Source organism: Macaca mulatta, chromosome 20 (assembly GCF_049350105.2).
Source record: "Macaca mulatta isolate MMU2019108-1 chromosome 20, T2T-MMU8v2.0, whole genome shotgun sequence".
Taxonomy (NCBI): domain Eukaryota; kingdom Metazoa; phylum Chordata; class Mammalia; order Primates; family Cercopithecidae; genus Macaca; species Macaca mulatta.
This window is the reverse complement of record NC_133425.1, coordinates 10,133,439-10,158,865: the sequence shown is the minus strand read 5'-3', so window position 1 is coordinate 10,158,865 and position 25,427 is coordinate 10,133,439. Positions and strand designations below refer to the sequence as shown.

General features: G+C 45.5%; 1 protein-coding gene across 2 annotated transcripts in view; it reads left to right on the top strand.

Annotated features, from left to right (window-relative positions):
* The window catches only part of USP7 (ubiquitin specific peptidase 7), a 73,607-nt gene that overhangs the window by 21,119 nt on the left and 27,061 nt on the right, over positions 1–25,427 (top strand). The window contains exons 2-5 of one of the 2 annotated variants that reach the window (XM_015125591.3): positions 13,703–13,807; positions 21,442–21,640; positions 23,672–23,810; positions 24,525–24,613. In XM_015125591.3, coding sequence (XP_014981077.1) covers positions 13,703–13,807; positions 21,442–21,640; positions 23,672–23,810; positions 24,525–24,613 — 532 coding nt within the window. Of the gene's footprint in view, positions 1–13,702; positions 13,808–14,541; positions 14,717–21,441; positions 21,641–23,671; positions 23,811–24,524; positions 24,614–25,427 lie in introns of those variants that run through there. The other variant, XM_002802389.4, reaches the window with a different exon arrangement.

Sequence of the window (25,427 nt, the reverse complement as noted above, 5' to 3'; positions counted from 1 at the left end):
CTTAGTAGGATAGGACTGTCCCCTGGAGGTGGCTTTCCAGCCAGCCTAATGAGGGTGCATAGTTTTATGCACTCCAAATAACTGGAGTGTATAAAATCACAAAGTGGCTGGACGTGGTGTCTCATGTCTGTAACCCCAACACTTTGGAGGCCGAGCTGGGAGATTGCTTGAGGCCGGGAGTTAAAGACCCGCCTGGACAACATAGTGAGACCCAGTCTCTACAAAAAATACAGAAACTAGCTGAGTGTGGTCATGGGCACCTGTAGTCCCAGCTACTCGGGAGGTTGAGGTGGGAGGATTGCTTGAGCCTGGGAGGTCGAGGCTGCAGTGAGCCATGGTGGCACCACTGCACTCCAGCCTGCCCAACAGAGCGAGACTCTGTCTCAAAAATAAATAAGCCATAAGCCAAAAATTGTTAATAAGACCAGAGGGATTCAGAGTTATTTAGGAGGGCCCTGTTTTAGAGTACACAGGGATCTGTTTTGACAGGCTGGGTTGAGGTGTGGGTGTTCAGATCCTCACAGTCCTGCAGAACAGCAGAGGAGCTTGTAGGGAGACCCCTAGCATGTGATAAGGGTGGGACAAACCCTACTGCTGTGATATTTGGCAAGGGCTGGCGCCAAGATTCCCATGTTGGGGCTGTCTCCGGTCCAACAGAGCTCTCCACTGGGCATCCTAGTCACCCCGCGTGTCGCAGTACCTCCGAAGGACACAGATGGCTTCCTGTTCATTGGGTGGAACACCTGCTGGGAGGGAACATTTTAGAGTAAAGTTAAGAATCCTTATCATGGCCTTCAAGGCCCTCCACAGCCTTGGCCCTGCCCACCTTCCACTTGCCACCCATCCCCTTCCCACTGCCCTGTTCCTGTTCCTGTTCCTGTTGCGGTTTGCTCTACCTGAAAGGTACTTCTCCATCTCTGGCTGGCAGGCTCCTTCCACTCTGTGCTTGCCATCCAGTTGTCTCCTCCTTCATGACTAAGGGACATGAAGCAGCCCTGTGGCTGTCACTTTGTGCCGTTTGCCCTCTATTGCAGTGATCACCAAGGGACTTGCCTCCCACTTACTAGTGAGCCCCAGGAGACCAGGGGGTGTGTCTGCCCAGTTCGCTACCGAACCCTGGACCCAGCCATGCTTGTGGCACATACAAGTTACTGAACATGTTGGTTGACCTGCGAGAAGTGGGTGGTCTCTGCAGCCGGAGATACGTGCCTTTACCCCTCAGGCCCTTCCTGCCTGGAAAAGTAGCATATTATTAGGCTACAGAGTCAAGTGTCGTTTTTGTTAAGAGTTGTTAACTGCAGGCTGAAGGATATGTAGGGTATGTCCACACTTAAGGCGATGCGTGAAATCCTAGCTAATGGTAACAGCTTAGAAAGGCGCTTTCAGCATTATTTTTGAGCATAGTTGAATTTTCCCACTTAGGATCATGTTCTGGAATTGGCTCCTTCCAAGAGGTTTCAGGTGCTCAGTCAGGCACAGAGGGCATGAGGGCTGGGAAGTATTTGGGGGGGTCCTCATGGCCCCATGGGCAGGGTGGTCTTTGTGAGTGGGGCAGCAGCTTGTTGGCAAACAAGGGCAGTGTGGCCTGGCCAGCACCTACCACTTTCCAACCAGTGACTAGAAGGGGTGGTGAACCTCGAGTCCCTGAGTGCTGGACGAGAAGAAGGGTCCTGGGGTGGGAGGAGAGAGAATTCTTTCCTGCTATTCCTGACTTTGTTGTATCCTATTATGACCTTCACCCCTACTTGATTACCTGGAATATATACAGTGTATAGATACATAGATATAAGCAATTCTCCTGCCTCAGCCTCCCGAGTAGCTTGGATTACAGGTGTGCGCCACCATATCCGGCTAAATATTCCAGGACCCTACCTGAAGCCAGCTCGAGCTTCACCTAGGAGAGGCCTCGCAGAGGGGATTGAGCTCACTCCACAGCCTCTGATCTTTCCCACTCCCTGGAATGTCCAGAAGATGGCTGTCAGGAGCTTCTTAGGGAGTGTGGTAACTCCGTATTTTTTGGCAGCCGCCATCGTCCCTGTTTCTGTGGATGCCTTGGGAGCTCACAGGCTCTCACCTCTCCCTTCCTGATGCAGGGGGTCATTGTTCTAACTGCCCCACCTCCTGCCCTGGGTTGCCTGGTCCCAAGGTAACCCCTGCCCTTCAGTCTGATCAGCAGCCCTGATGGTGGCGTTCAGCTTCTTGGACGTTCCTAGTACACCTTTTGCCTCTTGCTGTGTTCCAGAAGCTGAAGAGTTCTCCTCAACACTGTGCTGGAGGCTGGTCCTGCGCTGGAGCTGGCCAGAGCATTTGGCGGTGTTCTGGTTCTTGGATAAATGTGTTGACATTTGTCATTGGACAAAGCATGGTTAGCCACTTGCAGAGACCAGATGTGTATATGACCTGGTTATAGGATGCGTAGACAGGTGACCTGGCTATAGGATGCGTAGATAGGCAGCAGGATGGGAGCCACAGCACAGGCAGTTTGTGAGAGCATCATTTGGAGTAGCAAAAATAAAATAAAGAAAAAACCTGGATGAAAACAGTCCTTTTTTTTGGAGACAGTCTTGCTGTCACCCGGGCTGGAGTGCATTGGCGTGATCTCAGCTCACTGCAACTGTGCCTCCCTGATTCAAGCGATTCTCATGCCTCAACCTCCCAAGTAGCTGGGATTACAGGCATGCGTCACGATGCCTGGCTTTTATGTGTTTTTAGTAGAGATAGGGTTTCACCATGCTGGCCAGGCTGGTCTTGAACTCCTGACCTTATGTGATCTGCCTGGCTTGGTCTCCCAAAGTGCTGCTGGGATTGATTACAGGTGTGAGCCACTGGACCCAGCCTGGAAAGTCTTTTTTTTTTTTTTTTTTTTTAAAGATGGAGTCTCGCTCTGTCACCCAGGCTGGAGTGCAGTGGTGCAATCTCAGCTCACTGTAAGCTCCGCCTCCTGGGTTCACGCCATCCTCCTGCCTCAGCCTCCCGAGTAGCTGGGACTACAGGTGGCCGTCACCACGCCCACCTAATTTTTTATATTTTTAGTAGAGTCGGGGTTTCACCATATTAGCCAGGATGGTCTCGATCTCCTGACCTCGTGATCCGCCCGCCTCGGTCTCCCAAAGTGCTGGGATTACAGACATGAGCCACCACGCCTGGCCGGAAACAGTTTTCATTAGGGGAGTGGTTGATAAATCATGACAATGTTTGGAGTTATTATACTTACCCACGTAATATGAATAGTATATGTGTGTTTTCCTTCATGAGAAAAAGTGCATGCACAATGTACATAATATGTACATATGAACATTATATTGAGAATGCTTGGAGGCGAAACATTCATGGTTTCCTTCATGTTAGCACTCAGGGAAGGCCAGTTGCTTTCTCCTTATTCGTGTCTGCATTGTTGCTAGCTAACATTTGCTTGCTTGTGTTTTCTTCTTTCAGAACTCAAAAGTAGAAATAAACATGAAACCAGGACCAGTCAAATATTTTCATAGCAGCTTTATTTGTAAATTTCCTCTATCTGGAAAGGACCCAGATGTCAGCAAGTGAATGGTCAAATGGGCGTCCATCCCTGCCATGATATCCTACATAACAGTAAAAAGGAGCAACTTATTCCACACTGTGTCCATTTATATAGCATTGGTGAAGTGACAAGATCCCAGAGATGCAGAACATATGAGGGTTGCCAGGGATGATGGGGGAGCATGCACGCCGGGGTGGGTGGTCATAACAGGGCCACTGGAGGGATCCTTGTGGTGTTGGAACTGTTCAGGATCTTAACTGTGGGGGTGGCGGACACAAAAATCTACACACAAAATAAAATTGCAGAGAACTAAATACGTGTAAATGTGGAGAAATCTTCATTGGGTTGGTGGGTTACATCAGGACCCTGGCTGTTGATACTGCAGGGTAGTTTTGCAAAGCGATGCTGTAAGGGGAAACTAGGAAAAGGGTATATGATCTCTCTCTGTCCCATGGTGTTAATGGGGGAACTGGTTCCAGTACCCTCTCAGGTATCAAAATCCACAGATGCTCAAATCTTCCTCATACAAAACAGTGTGGTATTTGCATATAATCACACATCTTCCTGTATAGTTTAAATTATCTCTAGGTTGCTTATAATATCTAATACAGTGTAAATGCTATGTAAATAGTTGGTAGACTGTTGTTTTGGGAATGACAAGGAAAAAAAAATCTGTACATGTTTAGTACAGACTCTCTCCCCCCAATTTTTTTTTTTTTTTTTGAGACAGAGTCTTGCTCTGTCGCCCAGGCTGGAGTGCAGTGGCTTGATCTCAGCTCACTGCAAGCTCCACCTCCCGGGTTTTGGCCATTCTTCTGCCTCAGCCTCTCAAGTAGCTGGGACTACAGGCGCCCACCACCACGCCCAGCTAATTTTTTGTATTTTTAATAGAGATGGGGTTTCACTGTGTTAGCCAGGATGGTCTTGGTCTCTCTCTCTTTTTTTTTTTTTTTTTTGAGACGGAGTCTTGCTCTGTCGCCCAGGCTGGAGTGCAGTGGCAGGATCTTGGCTCACTGCAAACTCCGCTTCCTGGGTTCACGCCATTCTCCTGCCTCAGCCTCCCAAGTAGCTGGGACTACAGGTGACTACCACCACCACGCCTGGCTAAGTTTTTGTATTTTTAGTAGAGACGGGGTTTCACCGTGTTAGCCAGATTGGTCTCGATCTCCTGACCTCGTGATCCGCCTGCCTCGGCCTCCCAAAGTGCTGGGATTACAGGCTTGAGCCACCGAGCCCGGCCGGTCTTGATCTCTTGACCTCATGATCCACCCACCTCAGCCTCCCAAAATGCTGGGATTACAGGCGTGAGTCACCACACCCGGCCCCCCGAGTATTTTTGATATGCAGTTTGTTGAATCCACAGATGTGGAAGACTGACTGTATTTTTTTTTTTTTTGAGACAGAGTCTCGCTCTGTTGCCCAGGCTCAGTGCAGTGGTGCGATCTCCACTTTCTGCAGGCTGTGCCTCCTGGGTTCATGCCATTCTCCTGTCTCAGCCTCCCGAGTAGCTGGAACTACAGGTGTCCGCCACCACGCCCGGCTAATTTTTTGTATTTTTAGTAGAGACAGGGTTTCACCGTGTTAGCCAGGATGGTTTCGATCTCCTGACCTCGTGATCTGCCCACCTCGGCCTCCCAAAGTGCTGGGATTACAGACATGTGCCACTGTGCCCGGCCGACTATATTATTTCTTAAGACTGTATGTGAATCCACAGTTATCTCAAAGTTTAATCAAGAAAAGTTTAATCAAGTCAGTATAGTATGGTGTAGTAGCAGTCCTACAGGAATCCAGGTTATTTTGGGAATATCCATATTTAAAAGCATATGTAGTCAAAGAACTTCAGCCGCCTTGGAGTGTCATGCCTGTTTGCTTAGGACTTTTCCATTCTTCTTGCCTAGGTCCTCTTGTGGTAGTGCCTGTGCTAGTCCAGCTGTGACCCTGGTCTGGTGACATAGGATATTCTGCCCTACCTTACCCTGGGGCCGGTGACGATTACCTGAGAATTGTACAAGGCCTGGCACATAATAGGGGCTCATTGGAGTTACTGATTGATGAAATACTTAAGCAGATGGTAGTTCCTTCTCATGTGGTCAGTATTTCCTCTCCCCTTCCTGCCCCCACATAGATGCAAGCTCCCCAGACTGGCGGCAGGTCTCCTGAGCAATTCTCCTGTCCAGTTGTCTCCTGGCATCTGTGTGGAAAGTGTTTTGTGTTTCAGCTCCCAAACTGCTTTTTTGTCTGCCTTGAATTGCTTGAGAATTTAAGCCATGCTCTGTATAGGTACATAATGCTAACATTTTTCCCTTTCTGTTTTTTTAATAGCCTATTTAAGAGACAGGGTCTTAAATAGGTAATAGGTCTTAATAGGTAAAGGCTCACTGCAGCCTTTACCTCCCCCACCTCAACCTCCCAAGTGGTTGGGATTACAGGTGTGCACCACTACACCCAAGTGATTTTTTTTTTTTTTTTTTTGAGACAGAGTCTTACTCTGTCGCCCAGGTTGGAGTGCAATGGCGCAATCTTGGTTCACTGCAACCTCTGCCTCCCGGGTTCAAGTGATTCTCCTGCCTCAGCCTCCCGAGTAGTAGCTGGGATTACAGGCATGAGCCACCACGTCTGGCTAAGTTTTGTATTTTTAGTAGAGATGGGGTTTTGCCATGTTGGCCAGGCTGGTCTCAAACTTCTGGCCTCAGGTGATCTGCCGGCCTCAGCCTCCGAAAGTGCTGGGATTACAGGCGTGAGCCACCATGCCTGGCCCAAATTGCGTATCTTATAAACAAACTAGTTGATACACATTGTTTCCGGTTAATCCTTTTTTAAAAAGACAGGGTCTCACTGTGTTGCCCAGGGTAAAGGGATCTTCCTGTCTCAGGGTCCTAAGTGCCTGAGATTCCTCCTGCTTCTTAGGCTGAGAGGGCGTTCTCCTTTGCCTTTTAAAAATTAGCTTTTAATTTTGGAGTAATTCTAGATGTACAGAAAAGTTGCAAAGTTACGACAGAGCTCCTGTGTGCCCCCCACTGACAATTTATATCACCAGTGTGAGTTTGTCACAGCCAAGGAACTGACATTGGTGTGTTACTGTTAACCAAACCCATTCTTTCAGGATTTCACCAGTTTTTCCATTAATATCCTCTTTCTCTTGCTGGACTGCCTTATCTAAATTGAGGTTGCTTGAATATGTTTCTGGTCCTGAAGACAAGGCTTTTGTGGGATGCTTTAAAAAATAAAAAAGAATGCTGAGGTAGAGCTCCTAGAGATTCTATGCAGTCACTCTGATGTGGGTGAGAGAACTCCCCCATCCCCCAGCAGACGCCACTGCAGAGCCATGCAGAGATGGCTGGGAACCACAGGCTTGGGCTCGAAGGTGAGTCAGGTTTTCAGGTTGGACTCCTTATGCTGGTGATGGATGGAGATAAACTATACTGACATGTCTAACCAGACTTCTGAAGTGTATTTGGGGCTATAAATCAAGAAACTATATGTATCAGTAAACTTTATATCTTTAAATTTATGTGTATCTTTAAGGTTATATTAGTAAACATTATATAAAGATCTCTGCTTTCTCATTTACCTCTGTTTCAAGTCATACATTTAAATGAGTTCAGTGTGGGGAGAGGAGATGAGAGGTGAAGAGAGGATCATGCAGAAGCCAGAGGGAGTTCATGGTGAACTGATGGGGGTGGGGTGAGATGGGCTGTAGGGCGCCATGCGAGCCACCCAGAGACCAGGCATTGGCCCGTGCGTGTCTGCCGTAATAACAGAGCTGTAGTTTTGATCACTAGGCTGTCACTAGTGGAAGGATCTGGGGGGCTGAGTGGAGACACCTGTGGCTCAGAGGCTGTGCTGGATCTTCATGGACAAGGCACCACCTGGTGGCAGGACATGGACTCAGTTTCAACACACCAGGGTTTTATTGTGTTCCCAACCCCTGCCCCCTGCCAGCTTTTTGGGGGAGGATTGATAAATCTTTGTGAAGTGACAGAAAATATAAAAGCCAGCCAATTGGAATCTTGCTTATTCTGATCTGTTATCTCAGGAGTGAGATTCGGGTGCTGAAGTGGTCTACCTAACTTTCTATAGCGGTTGGGAGGTGTTCTCTGGGGGGTAGCAGTTCTGTGTTATGACATCACAAATGGAATTCAGGGGGAGGAAAGCAGGGTATAGGCCTAAGTGCCCAGTAGAGCAGGTGGGAATATAGGCCCTGCAACTAGCCAGGGAGCCTACTTGGTGTTTCTAAAACTTATTTTCTGCCTTTTCTTATACATATTGTGTTAAAAGGCCTAGCAGTCACGAATAATGGAGACTGTCTTCTATTTCTGGGTGGGGTGTGCATATTATGGGATGGTAATGGCTTTATTTCCTACAGACGTTTTTCATCCAGGGCCTGTCTGACATTGCACATTGTCACTCGTGTTTGCCAAACATGTCCCCAGTCTTATTTGAGATAATTTTGTGTCAAAAATAGTGCGTCGTGGCTGATGCTTGTAATCCCAGCACTTTGGGAGGCCGAGGTGGGCAGATCACCTGAGGTCAGGAGTTCAACACTAGCCTGGCCAACATAGTGAAACCCCATCTCTACAAAAATACGGAAAAATTTTAGCCGGGCGTGATGGCAGGTGCCTGTAATCCCAGCTACTCAGGAGGCTGAGGTGGGAGAATCACTTGAACCCAGAAGGTTGCAGTGAGCCGAGATCACGCTATTCCACTCCAGCCTGGGTGATAGAACGAGACTCTGTCTCAAAAAAAAAAAAAAAAAAAAAAAGCCTTAGCTCAAGTGTTTGGCCAAATCAGTCCCCATGTCTTAAAAACTTCCAAAAAGGTGGGATATAAAACTTGGTATTACGTCACTCTTACATGGCAGTAAATATATGTGCACGCCAATCTCGAACGTCTGTCTTGAACAACAAAAGAAGGCAGCCTCATTGTTTAGGCTATTTCTAGAAGCCTAGTACAGATTTTTTTGTGTGTGGCTATCCTGTGCTTTCATCTTTTACTTCTGGACCAGGGATTTACCATGTCTTAATTAACATTTTAATCCTCTTGCAGAACTAACTCATTTATGAGGAGCTTTTAAAAATGGGATCTCCTGCCCCTGGGAGCTGGGCTGGAATCACCTTGGCGGCTGCTTGGACACCCATAGGGCCGTTGGTGGCCAGACCCATGCCTCATGTACTCAGTGGCCAACCAGTGGCCCTTTGCCATTTCACAGCCACTGGCCTTGACCGCTTTCTCTGCACCTGTCAGGTGGAAAAGGGCAGACTGGGCAAACCAACTCAGATGTGTTAATTTGGATGTAAAAGATGGGGTCTTGCTCAGAGTCTGTTGCAACCGCAGAGCTCTACTTTGCTTTTTCAAGGCCAACTGCAGAGTAGCCCTTACTTCACACTAGAACAATGTCAGAAAATAATAGGCTTTCTTTAGACATCACACTACAGTTAATCCTACTGCTGAAAAATGGGGGGTAGAGCTTACACATTTCCCCCACCCCAACCTGTAAGATATTATGCGCTCTTGAATTGATCTTGGTTTTTACTATTGCTGTAACTTTTAGAGACAATGCAGTCTCTCTGAAGTCACCCAGACAAGCCCTTCTTTGAGCTCTAATCTGAATTCACTTGTGTCTCAGTCTGATTTCACTAGACCTCATGAAACCATAACCTGTACCTCAGAATTACAGAGCAGTTGTAGAGTTCACTTATTTTCCATCCTTTAGACTGCTTACACTTACATATGATCCTGATTTTAGACATGAAGTTTTATGTACAGAAAATGAGCCCTCATTTTTGCATCCATGCATTAAAACCATGATAAGTTTGAACCAAGGAAGTTAAAAGTACTAGGTGTACCTCTAGCAAATTACTTTTAAGATTTATAGACCAGGTGTGGTGTCTCATCCCTGTAATCTCGGTACTTTGGGAGGCCACGGCTGGCGAATCACTTGAGGTCATGAGTTTGAGACCAGCCTGGCCAACACGGTGAAACCCTGTCTCTACTAAAAATACAAAAAGTAGCTGGGTGTGGTGGCACACAGCTGTAATCCTAGCTACTTGGGAGGCTGAGGCAGGAGGATCACTTGAACCCAGGAGGTGGAGGCTGCAGTGAACTGAGATCACCCCACTGTATTCCAGCGTGGGAGACAGAGGAAGACTCCATCTCAAAAAAAAAAAAAAAAAATAGTCCAGGCAGGGTGGTACATGCCTGTAATCCCAGCATTTTGGGAGGCTGAGAAGGGTGAGAGGGGTGGATTGCTTGAGTCCAGTTGAAGACCAGCCTGGGCAACACTGTGAAATCTTGTCTCTTTAAGGGGGGGAAAAATTGTAGCACTTACACATAGTGTGAGTGTGTGCATATACAGTGAAGAAGCTCTAGGTTGCTTCTGTGTAACCCTAATCTCTAGTAGGTTCTTATGTATCCTCCTGCTGTTTCTGTATACATCTTTTGAATTTTGTAAAGGGAAATATGAAATTACATGTTTCTATTTCAACACAGCTCTCTCCTTTTATAACAGAGGTTGTGTGTGATACGTATCGCTTGGTACCTGAATTTTTTTTTTTTTTTTTTTTTTTGAGACGGAGTCTCGCTCTGTCACCCAGGCTGGAGTGCAGTGGCCGGATCTCAGCTCACTGCAAGCTCCGCCTCCCGGGTTCACGCCATTCTCCTGCCTCAGCCTCCCTAGTAGCTGGGACTACAGGTGCCTGCCACCTCGCCCGGCTAAGTTTTTGTATTTTTAGTAGAGACGGGGTTTCACTGTGTTAGCCAGGATGGTCTCGATCTCCTGACCTCGTGATCCGCCCGTCTCGGCCTCCCAAAGTGCTGGGATTACAGGCTTGAGCCACCGCGCCCGGCCTAATTTTTTTGTTTTTAATAGACATGGGAATCTCACTATATTGCCCACGATGGTCTTGGACTCCCTGACTCCTGCGATCGTCCCATTCTGGCCTCCCACAAGTGCTGGGAGCCACCATGCTTGGCTACATTTTTTTTTTAACATTCCATTGGGAGGTTGGCGCAGTGGCTCTTGAGTGTAATCCCAGCACTTTGAGAGGCCATGGCGGGTGGATCACTTGAGGTCAGGAGTTCGAGACCAGCCTGACCAACAATGAAACCCTGTCTCTACTAAAAATACAAAATTAGCCAAGCGTGGTGGTGCACACCTGTAATCCCAACCACTTGGGAGACTGAAGCAGGAGAACTGCTGGAACCCCTGAGGCCAAGTTTGCAGTGAGCCGAGATCGTGCCACTGCACTCCAGCCTGGGCAACAAGGGCGAAACTGCATCTTAAAAAAAAAAAAAAAATTCCATTGGAATTTGCCATAATTTATTTAATAGGCCTTCATAAGTTTTTTTCCCTATTCAATTAATATATAAATATATTTTTAAGTTTAAATATACATGTTACCTCTTTAAAAATTTCCAACTTTAAATATCACAGATAAGGCACTAGCCTGCTTTGTCCATCCCCAGCCCCGTTCCCTTCTTGCCCCCTCCACTTTATAGGGCCAGTCACTGTCCTTGGTTTACAATTTATACATCTTATAAAACTTTTTAAAGATTTGATATAGTTCTAGGAAAATGAATGTGGGTGAAAGACATTTCAGAGTACCTGATTTTTCTTTTTTTAAATTGAGCATGTATGTTTGATTTAGAGCATTTGAGCTAGTTAAGAATCAGCAAAAAGACATTTTTCCTTCTCTTCATCCTTTCTCTTGAGTGTACATCTGAGTTCCTTTCCTTAACCCTCTTCCACAGTATTTCTGTCAAGGCATGATGGTCTAGGGACTAGTTTAGAAATATGTGTATATGTTTTCAGAAATAAGCTTTAAAAAAATAATAAATTGAGATGAGGTCTCACTGTGTTTCCCTGGTTGCTCTCAAACTCCTGAACTCAAGCAGTTCTCTCACTTTGGCCTCCCAAAGTGCTAGGATTATAGGCAATGAGCCACTGGTTGGACCCGAAATAACTTTTAAGCCATCATTAATTAAGTGTGTCTATTAAAAGACTGTCAAGATTGAAATTGATCTTTAATGTCTTAATCTTAAATGTCTGGGTGCTAATACCTGTTTCTTGGTATTTTGAATGTTTTGAGATGCTTGAGTGGTGGGGAGTACCATTTTATTCAGGAATGATTGGAGAGGCTTATGATGTAATCTTAAGCATTAGGGTTTTGGAGAGTTCCTAAAGGGGGAAGTGAGTGTGACGCTGTCCATGGTGCTGAATCAGATTGCATGCTGGTTCGAATGGCAGAAAAGCTCTGAAATTGTGAAGGCCACCCACACACACAACTACCTGACTGTTAAAAAGCTCATCTCCTGTCTGCAGTTGAGATTCCTAATTTCTGTTGGTGTCTGATGCACCAGGGAAAGCCGACTGTGTAGGCAACCGTGGGGCCAGCATTAGTTGCAGTGAGCTGTTCTAATATGTGGAAGAACAAATTGATTTAAATGGGACGTGTGAAGCTAGGTAAAACCTAAAAGTCCTGCTGTGATTATTCTGCTTGTAGAATAACCATCTGTGTCAGTGTGAGAAATCTATGCTTTAAAATTAATGAAAAGTGATTGGAATGTTGTTGTAATTTACACCTTATTTGCCAGTTGTAACTTAAAATGTTTTGAATCCGAACTTGAGTTATATGTGTTTTTCAGCCCAAGCATTTAGCACACATTTAGAGTGATCAGTTTTATGCTTTCCTAAGTACTTTACATAATCCAGGCTCTTTACATAATTATACAGTAATCGTCCACTGACACCTTGAGGATGATGATTTGATGTTTTAAGACAGTGGCATGGGTGGGTGATCCCAGCACTTTGGGAGGCCAAGGCGGGTGGATCACTTGAGGCCAGGAGTTCGAGACCAGTTGACCAACATGGTGAAACCACATCACTACTAAAAATACAAAATTATCTGGGCGTGGTGGCACGTGCTTGTAATCCCAGCTACTCAGAAGGTTGAGACAGGAGAATAGTTTGAACCCGAAAGGCAGAGGTAGCAGTGAGCTGAGATTGTGCCACTGCACTCCAGCCTGGGGAACAGAGTGAGACTGTCTCAAAAAAAAAAAAAAAAAAAAAAGATACTGGCATGTGTTCATGATGAAAAACTTTAAAATAATTTGTTTTAATATATACCATTTGCATATGTTCAGTAATCTTCACAACAAAATTGCCTGTAGAATTGTTTGTAATTACTAGGAGACCTGTAGTAAAATAATGACTTTCCACAACAATTAGATAAAGGTTCTTTATGCTGATTAGCTATTGTAAAGTAAGAACTACCTAAGGAATTTTTTTTTTTTTTTTTTTTTTTTTTGAGACTGAGTCTCACTCTGTCGGCCAGGCTGGAGTGCAATGGCACGATCTTGGTTCATCGCAGCCTCTGCCTCCTGGGTTCAAGTGATTTTCATTCCTCAGCCTGCTGAGTAGCTGGGATTACAGGTATGCACCACCACACCCAGCTAATTTTTGCATTTCTAGTAGAGATGGGGTTTCACCATGTTGGCCAGCCTGGTCTCGAACTCATGGCTTCAGATGATCGATCCGCCTTGGCCTCCCAAAATGCTAGGATTACAGGCATGAGCCACCATGCCTGGCCTACGTAAGAGATTTTACATAAAAAGTTTTGTGCAGAATATCATTGCAAAGAAAGCAAATTATAGTGTGGTATAGCATGTTTTCAAATTCCTTTTAGTGTTTTGAAATAACAGAAGTTTGTATTTAGTAAACATTAGTATAAATATTTTTTGGATTAGAATGAACCTTTACTGTGCTACAATTGAATTTTTTTTTTTTTTTTGAGACGGAGTCTCGTTCTGTTACCCAGGCTGGAGTGTAGTGGCGCGATCTCGGCTCACTGCAAGCTCCACTTCCCGGGTTCATGCCATTCTCCTGCCTCAGCCTCCTGAGTAGCTGGAACTACATGAGCTCGCCACCATGCCCGGATAATTTTTTTTTGTATTTTTAGTAGAGACGGAGTTTCACCGTGTTAGCCAGGATGGTCTCGATCTCCTGACATCGTGATCCGCCTGCCTCGGCTTCCCAAAGTGCTGGGATTACAGGCGTGAGCCACCGTGCCCAGCCACAATTGGAATTTATTAATGATTAGGCAATATCAAAAGTATAAGTTTATATTTTGCTTATTCCATTAAAGCCATGAATGTGAAACCCATGGAATTTGTTTTTCTTCTTTAAAGCTGGAGATACAGATGACCCACCAAGAATTACTCAGAACCCTGTGATCAACGGGAATGTGGCCCTGAGTGATGGACACAACAACACGGAGGAGGACATGGAGGATGGTAAGTGCCTATCGTTCGCCTCCTCGCAGCGGGCGGAAACCTGTCAGAAAACAGATTCAGATCCATGTTTTTTCCTTGGGTACTTGTGAGCTTGAGCATAGCTAGTTTTCAGGAGGCTGTAACTGAGGAAAATCCTGTTTGGGTTTTGAGTTTCAAGATGGCCTACACCATTTCCAGGTAAGTAGAGTCTCCCTAGCCTAGGTGAGGAGGTGTAATTTAGGTTTAAATATAATAGGTGGGTATTTACTCACGCCTGCAGGTCTCCAGCCACTGCTAGTATTGGGAACAACAAGCATGTCTTACTCTCCTTCCTGTTTGTTTGCAGCAAGATACGTGCAGACATTGGAACTTGGCTTTCCATTGCATTCTCATTGCAGGGTGTATATCAGTTGATGATAGCTGAGAATCCCTCCCCACTCCTGTTAGGGATGAAATCGGATTCAAGCTTTGGCCTTCATTCTCCCTGAGTTTTGGTCTATAGCTTCTCTGTGAGAAAGCACACTCATGTATGTGCATGGACTTTTTTTTGTGTAGGAGATCAGTTTTTTTCTTCCAAGACCATTCCTTCTTTAAATTTATCAGATTAGTGACCTCAACATTTGCAAGGTCACACTTGTGAGTAGGGAGCAGCCATAATTGCAGTATGCAGCCCCTGGAGTCTTGAGTGTAATATGAAACCATGTTCTGTCAAAAAGCATGTCCATCAATCCTCATGAGGGTTGTGTCCTTCCCAGGGGAGTAACGGGGCAGTTGAAAGAAACCATCAGTCACGGGCTGCACCACCAGAAGGACTGCTGTTCAGACCTCCTGCCAAAAGTTCAGCCTCCATGAGAAACTGCAGCCGTAGTTGAGAGTTCTCTCACAGTGCGGTTTACCCCTGGCAGCTGGCTGAGGCAATATCTGAGGAAGGTAAAGAGGCGTGGTCTAAACCCGCTGCTTTGTTACCTGTGGAGTGCGCTTTCCACCGTAGACAAGGGCAATGGTGTGGGTGTGGTCTCGCTGGTTGTTGGGCTTTGGAGGTTTTACTTCAGACATTAGAGATGCCGAAAGTGGTTTAGTGAGTGCATTTGGGAAGGTGTGGCCAGGTCTAAGGCGCCAGGTGTGCTTTTGGGATCCATTCTAGCCACTTGTGGAGCAGTGACAGGCCCCGCCCTATTGGAGCATTCCCAGTCTAGTTCCCACAGAGCAATCTGTGCCAACATTTCCCTACTGTGTTTTGTTTTTTTTAGGGGGGAGGTCTTGGGAGGAGACATAGATATAGGGTGGAGCTTCTCAGCTTCTCATGGCATCTTGGATAATTCCTGGTTGTGGGAGGCTGTCTTGTACATTCCAGGATGCCCATGGCCGCTGCCCCCCACTTGCAGTCATGACATGTCTCTAGACATTGACAAGTGTCTCCTGGGGAGAATGACTTATGAGAACATAAGTATGGGTAAAAATCCCCTTCCTTTTGAGGTACATTTCACTAAATTAGTAGACAGTGGTGCCACACCGTAGGACCTAAAAGTGGAAATGCCCTTCTTGTGACCTCCTTGATGGAAAAAGCGTATAATCCAAGAAGGTTGAGTAATCTTCAGTAGCATCTTTCCTTGGTTTGGAACTATGGTTGCCGTTGAAAGACCCAGCATGTAATATCTTTCTGATGGCAAAGTGCACGGGAGGGAGGTGGTCCTGACTGTAGGAGAAGAACTTGTAGCTGAGGGCAGCATTTTCCAGCTGCAGTATGAATTGTGCAACCCTCTTCTTCAGGGGATAAGTGTGTTGTGAAAAATGCACAGGATTCTAGGAAGTTATAGATGTGCTTGGCTAAACAAGCTTTATTTACTATCGTATGTCTCAGGGTTGTCGTATCAGAAGCAACATAAATTGCTTCTCCAAAAGTTTTTGTTAATGATGCCCCAAGACTGTGGACTTCAGAGCTCCCCTTTTTTTTGAGTGTCCTGTTTACTTGAGTGTTGAGTGTCCATTTCAGACTAGGACACACAATCTGGGAAGCATCTCTTTCGAAGTTTTGTCTGTAGCCAAACTATCAGAGACTTGATTGATTTGCACAGAAGACTTCTTAGTAAGGGACATTTCTTGTGTAAGAAGCTAAGTAGCTAATGACATAGCGATGGGAGACCTGTATAGTTGAGGAAGAGAACTTACTTAAAAATCCTGTTAACATAGAATTATGGGCAAGTATCAGAATTATTTTTTACTATATCTACTCATTCTATACTTTTAGTTCCTCATTCACTGTTTTTTGTGAGATGTCCAAGGAAGTTATTTTATTTTATTTTATTTATTTTGAGTTACAGTCTTGCTCTGTCACCCAGGCTGGAGTGCAGTGGTATGATGACTGCTTACTGCTTCTGCAGTCTCCTGAGTAGCTGGGACTACAAGTGTATACCGCCATGTGTGACTAATTGTTTGTAGTGACTGGATCTCTATGTTGCCCAGGCTGGTCTAGCACTTCTGGGCTCAAGCAGTTCTCCTTTCTTGGCCTCCCAGTGTGTTGGGATTATGGGCATGACCCATTGCACTTGGCCCAAGGAAGTTTTATTTTATTTTATTTTGAGATAGGTTCTTGCTGTGTCGCCCAGGCTAGAGTGCAGTGGTGAGAGGTGAGATCTCAGCTCACTGTGACCTCTACCTCCTGGGTTTTTGCGATTCTCCTGCCTCAGCCTCCTGAGTAGCTGGGATTACAGGCACATGCCACCACGCCTGGCTACTTTTTGTATTTTTAGTAGAGACGGAGTTTCACCATGTTGGCCAGCTGTTCTTGAACTCCTGACCTCGGGTGATCCACCTGCCTTGGCCTCCCAAAGTACTGGGACTACAAGTGTGAGCCACCAAGGAAGTTTTAGAGCAAATATGGCCTCTGAAGATCTAGATGGATCTAGATTTAGAATGTTGTTCTCCATGAGACTAATTTGTGGGGATTGACGAGGACTTGCAAGAACTTGTATTAGAATGAAGAAGGTAGCTAAAATCACTGCAACAGCACATTTTGGGAAATTTTTTACCAACCTTTCTGATTCAAAAATCTGAAGTGTTGTGTTTTTCTTTAACTTTTTTTCCTCTTTTCTTTCTTTTCTCCTTCCTTCCTTCCTTCCTTCCTTCCTTCCTTCCTTCCTTCCTTCCTTCCTTCCTTCCTCCCTTCCTCCCTTCCTCCCTTCCTCCCTTCCTCCCTTCCTCCCTTCCTTCCCTTCCTTCCCTTCCTTCCCTTCCTTCCCTTCCTTCCCTTCCTTTCCTTCCTTTCCTTTCTTTTCTTTTCTTTTTGACGGAGTTGCACTTGTTGCCCAGGCTGGAGTGCAGTGGCACGATCTCGGCTCACCGTATCCTCTGCCTCCTGGGTTTAAGCAATTCTCCTGCCTCAACCTCCCAGGCAGCTGGGGCTACAGGCGCCTGCCACCACGCCTGGCTAATTTTTTGTATTTTTAGTAGAGATGAGGTTTTACTGTGTTGGCCAGGCAGCTAGTCCCGAACTCCTGACCTCGTGATCCACCCACCTCGACCTCCCAAAGTGTTGGGATTGCAGACGTGAGCCACCGCGCCCGGCCTACCTTTCTTTTTGCAACTGAAGCCTAGACTGGTCCATTGGCCTTTGCCCTGGGAGGATAAAATTGATATAACAAAGTGCACAGTTGGAACTTTGTGCTGTAGGTAATTGCCGCTGCCGCTGCTATAAGAGTCTCCAGGGACCAGATTGGAAGGTAGTGAGTTATCAAGGAGTCTGGTTGAGGATTTGTGGTGACAGCAGTTTGCAGAAGCTTGTTGCGCTGTCATTTACAATAAAAATAAGCAGTAATGAAATGGTACTCTGCTAATGTTAGTGGCATCCAGGCAGATTGGAGTCTTTGTGCATGAAGCGCTAATTTTGCAGGGAATGTGGGTGTCCTTCCTAATCCCTAGTATACTTGGAAGTTGCAAAAAATAGTACATAAGATCCTGTATACTGTTAAGTGTTTTCTTGGGCAAAGATCTCCATCACTCAGTCTCATGTAATTCCTCGTAGGAGGACAATCTGGCTGGCCATATCTGTGAAAGCTGGTTTCCAAGTCCACTTCTCCTTTTTATTGGACTTTTTTTGGAGACAGAGTTTTTTGCTCTTGTTGCCCAGGCTGGAGTGCAATGGCATGATCTCAGCTCACTGCAGCCTCCACCTCCCAGGTTCAAGCGATTCTCCTGCCTCAGCCTCCCAAGTACCTGGGATTACAGGCACACAACACCACACTTGGCCGGGCGCGGTGGCTCACGCCTGTAATCCCAGCTCTCAGGGAGGCAGAGGCGGGAGGATAGCTTGAGCCCAGGAGTTCGAGACCTGCCTGGGTAATATAGCGAGACCCCGTTCTCCACAAAAAGGAAAAAAAAAAAGAAAAAAAAAAAGACAACACCACACTTGGCTTATTTTTGTGTTTTTAGTAGAGATGGGGTTTTGCCATGTTGGGGCAGGCTGGTCTCAAACTCCTGACCTCAGGTGATCCTCCTGCCTCGGCCTCCCAAAGTGCTGGGATTACAGGCGTGAGCCACTGCGCCCTGCTGACCTTTTTTTTTTTTTTTTTGAAACGGAGTCTCGCTCTGTTGCCCAGGCTGGAGTGCAGTGGTGCAATCTCGACTCAGTGCAAGCTCCACCTCCCAGGTTCACGCCACTCTCCTGCCACAGCCACCCGAGCAGCTGGGGCGCCCTCCGCCAAGCCCGGCTAATTTTTTTTCTTTTTTGTATTTTTAGTAGAGACAGTTAACAAGAGCGTGTTAACCAGGATGGTCTTGATCTCCTGACTTCGTGATCTGCCCGCCTTGGCCTCCCAAAGTGCTGGGATTACAGGCATGAGCCACCGTGCCCAGCCAGACCTTTTGTTTTTTAGTAAAAGTTTTACATTATTCTATTAGTATGAAGAGTTTTCAGGAAGTGAGGTGAAATTTTAATACACCTGAAGTGTCATCTAAACTTCGTGCTTAGCAGATTTGATAAGTCTGTTTTAAGAAATGTGCCTTGAGTGTGAGGCTGAAATAGAGTGTACAGTGCACTGTGAACTATCCACTGTGTGTCAGGACAGTGCTACACTCAGGGGCACAGAGACGGATACATGGTGGCCTATGTGGGGCTGGGCAGCAGGTGGACCAAGTGCAAACTTTAATTCTGAGTCTCACCATTGTTTGGGGCTTTTTAATATTTAAGGAATATCTCGGGAAATTTAATGTATAGGGCAAAAGTTCAAAAAGCATTTATAATATGTATTGATTTGGGATACATAAAATCAAACCCTATAAACAGCTGAATTATATAAAATAGATGAGTTAGAAGAGAGGCATAACCTTGTTTCTTTCAGCTTTTTAGGTCCTGCAGTGATTTTCCATTTGGTTGCTTCTGTGCAGTTCTGTATACATGGGCTTCGTAAAGCGGGCAAGCTCGTAGTCTCATTTTGTTGAGACCTGCGTTTTGTGAGTGTTATGGTAACTTCCAGGAGTGGTATTTTAAAAACCAGAGTCAGGGTCACTGTGCGTAGTGTCTTGACAAATCTTGGATATTAAAATCCTCTATTGTCACTTGTAAAACAGCCTTGGCAGACTTCCATTTCCTCACTTAAAATGTAGGAATTGACATTTGTCTCTTGTCTACCTTGCAGAACTTAACTCCTGATCAACTGTGAATTGCATGATCCTAAAAACACATGGCAAAACTTGTTCCACCATGCCATTCTAGACATTATTATTTTAAACTTAAGTTTCTTGCCTTTTAGTAGACTTCTGTCCCTGAAAGGGATTAGGGTAATACCCCTTAAAGAGGCTTATATAAATAATTCTCTTGGACAAGATGCACCTCTTTCAGCTGCTCTTCCTTCCACAGTGCCTGTGCTGTAAACAACTCAGCAGGGTTATGTGGAATAAAAAAGTTTGGCATGAAGAGTGTCTCAAAGAAGGTAGAAGTGCTTACCATCACACATGCTTTTTATATTTCAATTCTACCCTCCCAGGAGGACTGATGGACATGTTTTCTTAAGACCAAACTCAGTCATAAACTTCAAGCAAATTCTGTTCCCCGAGAAGTGGCTGATGCTGAGAACTCAGTTGTTAGTGAACTTTGGAATCTGAAGGGTTGTTGGATGCCGTGGTGACTGCCTTCAGGGGCCTGAAGATGAAGGATGGGAGGATGTTTTTACGCGCTCTTTACTCAAGCCTACAAGTCTCGTTTTGTGCCTTAGGAGCCTGGTGGTCAGGGATGTCAAAATAGCACCTGATTCTAAGCCGGGAACAGCCTTCCAGGCACTGCATATAGAGCGTGGCCCTCAGTGTGGCCCTGGATCTCCTGCCAGTCCATGAGCTGTGTGCAGGCTATAATGAGATAGGTACAGAAACTGAAAGGAAGCGTTTAGAAGCTTGTGTAGCATGTTGACCTTGCTGTGGCAATTTCATTATGCTTTATAAAAGTATTGGTCGGCCGGGCGCGGTGGCTCAAGCCTGTAATCCCAGCACTTTGGGAGGCCGAGACGGGTGGATCACGAGGTCAGGAGATCGAGACCATCCTGGTGGAACACAGTGAAACCCCGTCTCTACTAAAACTACAAAAAACTAGCCGGGCGAGGTGGCGGGCGCCTGTAGTCCCAGCTACTCGGGAGGCTGAGGCAGGAGAATGGCGTGAACCCGGGAGGCGGAGCTTGCAGTGAGCGGAGATCAGGCCACTGCACTCCAGCCTGGGTGACAGAGCGAGACTCCGTCTCAAAAATAAAAAAAAAAAAAAAGTATTGGTCAATAACACATTGGTGTGGGTGCAGGAGGACCGTGCCTTCACAGGCGTCGTTTGAGAAGCAGTGAGATGCTGCAGGGTTTGTCAAAGGTGTTTGACCGATGGCCACATGCAAATGAATAGTCACTGTCATCAGTGAAAGATTGAATTTTAAATGGAGACCTTCAGTTGGACCTCTGCTAAGAGGCGCTGTGTTGGCAGAAACTTAAATTTCTTAAATCAGCCTTTGGTCTTATTATCATTGAACGATTTATACTGCTTATGTGGGAAAAGATACCAGTTTCTTAAAACAAAAAACAAAAACAAAAAAAAACTCCCCCTAGGGTGTCCAGGCTAGTAGTTTTACAAAAATTGTGAACTAATGAAGTTAACTTTATTATTAGGCTACTGTTGTAGCCATTGTCTTGCCTCTGAGCAGTGCTGAGCTTCCAGGGGGATGGCTGTTTTCCTGGCTCTCAAGTCCTGCCTGTGTGTTCTGTGCTCCCTAAAGTCAGCCCAAGTCCCATGTTGTGGTCTTTTCCCCCAGAAGTCCTGTCCTTGAACAGATGTGAGCCATGTTGTTCCTTCTCTCCAAAGTCTCTCCACTCACGGGGTGCCCGGGGTCCTTGGGAATTCAGCTTTAGTAAAGTAGACATTGTTCTCATGTGGAACTCAGTCTGACAGGGATGGCAAGTGTATGGTTAGCACTCTGTGAGTTTTGGACTTCATAAGGAAGAATTAATCCATTCAGAAACTGTATGTCATCTCAGTCTTAGGCTTTTAATAAATCTGAAGCAATTTTTTCGAACCGTTAGATTTTAGCAGTTAAATCAAGATGTATAGAACAGTTTACTCCATGTTGATTAATGCTAGTGGTTTTGGTCAGTGCACAGGCTCTGTGGCTGATGATGTGTTTTTTTTGCAGACACCAGTTGGCGCTCTGAGGCAACCTTTCAGTTCACTGTGGAGCGCTTCAGCAGACTGAGTGAGTCGGTCCTTAGCCCTCCGTGTTTTGTGCGAAATCTGCCATGGAAGATTATGGTGATGCCACGCTTTTATCCAGACAGACCACACCAAAAAAGCGTAGGATTCTTTCTCCAGTGCAATGCTGAATCTGATTCAACGTAAGACAGTTTAAATGATGCAACTACAAACCCCCACATAGTTGTATTACATTACTGGAAGCCAAATTCGATCAACCTAGTGCAATTCTATCTTATTTGCTGCCTCTACATAGTCTTTTGATTTTAAATTAGATTAAATACGTTTTTCTCTTTAAAACCCACTGGTGTATGTATAATACCCAAGCTAGAAAAGTGTATTTTTGTCTTGTAAGTAAAAAAACTAAAAATAGTTTGTTGGAATCTGCCAGCCCATGGAATCAGGGCCTACCAGGATTAGCTGACCATAGAGCCACCAGGCTTAATTCTTACTCTGCCTGAGCAGAAAATGGCAGCTGTCAGAGCCAGACATCCCTTCCATTGTGTGATAACTAATTTGTACGGGTTGTTCAGAAAGTACAAGTAAAACATACTTTGTGAAGGATTTATGCAACATGGCCCTCTGACTTGAGGAACATTTAAACATTCATGTATATTATGAAATGTCCAAACACTGAGAAATCTTGATGGTCCTTCTATTTATATGAATTAGAAAATTAATTCACCTTTTATCAAAAACCCAGTTGATTCTGGGAGTGCGGACCACTGTCTGCATCAGAGCCAGGGGAGGCTGCTGACTTGGACTGCACCTATCCTAGTCTCCCTGTGACCCTTTGGAACCCTCAGTAACGTGTTCCCCGGAGTGAACTGGCTCTAGCTGTTCTGTCAGTTCCCCCAGGGAATAAAATTTATGGAGTCTCACTCTGTCGCCAGGCTGGAGTGCAGTGGCCTGATCTTGGCTCACTGCAACCCCCGTCTCCCAGGTTCAAGCGATTCTCCTGCCTTGGCTTTCCTAGTACCTGGGACTACAGGCGTGTGCCACCACACCCGCTAATTTTATATTTTTAGTAGAGACGGGATTTCACCATATTGACCAGGCTGGTCTTGAACTCCTGACCTCAGGTGATCTGCCTTCCTTGGCCTCCCAAAGTGCTGGGATTACAGGCGTGAGCCACTTTGCCCGGCTGTACTTTCATTTTCTTTAATGTTTAAGTAAGAAGTGCCAAGGTAGTTTTATGCAGCCAGGGCTTTTGGATGGTTTAAAAAGTTTTCCTCTTCTGTTCACATTATGATGTGATCTGATGAGTATTTGGGCTAGGTTTGTTTCAGTCTGATGGACAACTTTAGCCTGAAGAGCACTTTGGAAAAACAGTGAATGGTCCATACCCAGTGTCAGCGTCCCGAGCAAGCAGGAAGTGCTGCGGGAACAGCACTGTCCTACCCTTGTCCTGAAGAGTCAAACCGTTTCAGGGTTCAGTTGTAGCGTTGATTTATAAGGCACCACTTTAATCGAAAGCCTTAACTTTCTGTGGCTTAAGGGGCTGTATGTATGGTTTTTGAACCTGGATTTAGAGACCCTTTTGTGGTTCACCCCACAGTTGACTGCATACAGTAGTTCTCTTTTGGTTGTAATTTGTGCCTCGACAGTGAATTCCTCGATGCCAGGGCAGGACAGCAAACTAAGGCCACAGAGCTCCCTGGTGCTGGTTTTGGGGCTGGTTTTTCCCCAATGTGTGCTGGAGGGCATCCTAGGAGAGCCTGAGAGGCATAGCACTGAAGGGCTGCAGGGGCAGGAGCGACACTGAGAGGTGACCCTTATATCAGCAGTAGAAGCAGAGGTTTACATCCACCCATCTGTTCTTTTTGGTTCTTTCCTAATAACTATTATCTGACCAAAAAGTTGTAGTCTTGTACAGAATCCACAACTGGTATTGAAAGTTCAAAATTGTATAGATACAATTAAAATTTCCAACTTCTGAGGAATTAAAAAATGAAACCATGAGTGAAATCCCTACAGAATACACTGGGGGAGCCCCAAACACCCTTTTTTCTATTGAAGGTAAAAATGCCTCCGTCCTACCTTTAACCCCAACCGGAAAGGAGAGAGCAACAAAAACATCAGTGGGAATTTTGGTGTGCTATGTTTACTGTCTTTAAAAATGTGTAACATCTGGTGAATATGTCAACTAAGGCTCAGATTATTCTTTTAAACAGGTCGTGGTCTTGCCATGCGCAAGCAGTGCTGAAGATAATAAATTACAGAGATGATGAAAAGTCGTTCAGTCGTCGTATTAGTCATTTGTTCTTCCATAAAGAAAATGATTGGGGATTTTCCAATTTTATGGCCTGGAGTGTAAGTAACGGTGTATTTAGTCTAAATAATCGGTGCATTACTGCTTGTTGTTCCCTTACCTTTTTGATTTTTCAAGTCCCTTATTCATTTTAGAGCTTGATTTTTGCTTTCTGAATTGGACAGGTGTCTTTGAAAACATGTTTTCTCCAGTTTCCTATTCTAGGTTTTTAGCAGCTTTCTGGATTCACGTCTCACCTTGTAGTCAGTTATTCAAAGGGAGTTCCCAGTGGGCTAAATTTCCTTTAAAAGACATAATGCTGTTTGAGGTCCTTTCATGATTCAGGCATAGTACTGAGTGGTTCCACGTGACTCCAGTAACTTCATTCAGTTCATTTTGACTCCTTTTTGCAGAGGTGGTAGCCGGTGGAACAATCTAGGAATGTTCCTTCTTACTCCGCTAAGTCACTTATCATTGCCTTCTCCAGCCCCTCCCCTCGCCTGCTTGGAGGAGCACAGATTTCTCCTGTCCATGCTGTGGCTCTGAGCCCCTGGGTACCTCTGGGATGCCTCTGAGGTGCCAAGCATTTGCTGTGTGTGTTGTGAGACCACTGTTAAAAGCAAATTGAAACAGTCTACAATTAGCAACAAAGTTGGGATGTATGTTTTAAAAAGTATTTTAATCTGTATTAAATACAGGGTACTAATGTAATTTGTCTCTTGGGAATAAAGTGTGTGTTCTTATTCAAGCAGGATATTCTTATTTATGTTTTATAGGAAGTGACCGATCCTGAGAAAGGATTTATAGATGATGACAAAGTTACCTTTGAAGTCTTTGTACAGGCGGATGCTCCCCATGGAGTTGCGTAAGTTTTTCTTTAATTGGGTGCTGTTAAAAATGTCTTTTGTGCTGCAGTGAAAGAAGCTTTGGCATGCATGTAACAGAGATGCACATATTTAATCAGTAAGCGTCCTCTTTGCGCTTGCTCTGTGGCACACAGAGTCATGCCCGCTTGCCACTCTTTTAATGGATTGATTGAGCAGTTCTACATGTTAGACCCTTGGAACATAATTGTATAATAACCAGTACATAAATACCCAGAGCAGAGGTGCTCTGTTGTTACTTTGATGAGGGCAGGGAGGAAGTCCTCTCCGAGTGTGAGGAAGAGGGGATTGAGGGAAGAGGCGAGCATCACCAACAACTAACATGGTGAGCGAGGAGTAAAGAGGCATGACCAGGCCGTTAGGTGTACTTGAGCATTTCCAAGGCTGGGAACTAACCCCTGGAGTGGCAGGGTGGGTGAATGGTACTGCGCAGTAGGTGTCTCCTCCAGCACTGGTCCTGCTTGGTGACTGTCGTGTGTTCATGTCATGGCATTGTGTACAGAGGGAGATGGGCGTGGAGGTGGGAGGATTGCTCTACTTTCTGGCACTGTTCTCTGTGGCTTCCTTTTACTACTTGGGGTGGGGGTGGAAAGGTACAAGACATAGTTAATTCCGAGAATCTTATCTTCCCCCAAACAACCACCAAAATCACAAAATAAAAAAAGCTCTGGGAGTTTAGAAGTCTGAGGCAAAACTTGGCAAATACACACTCCTGTTTCTTCTTGTGTGTGGGTCTACAGAAAAGATAAGTTTCAGCTTTTTTCATGTTGTGCTGACCTCGCGTGTCATAAGTGT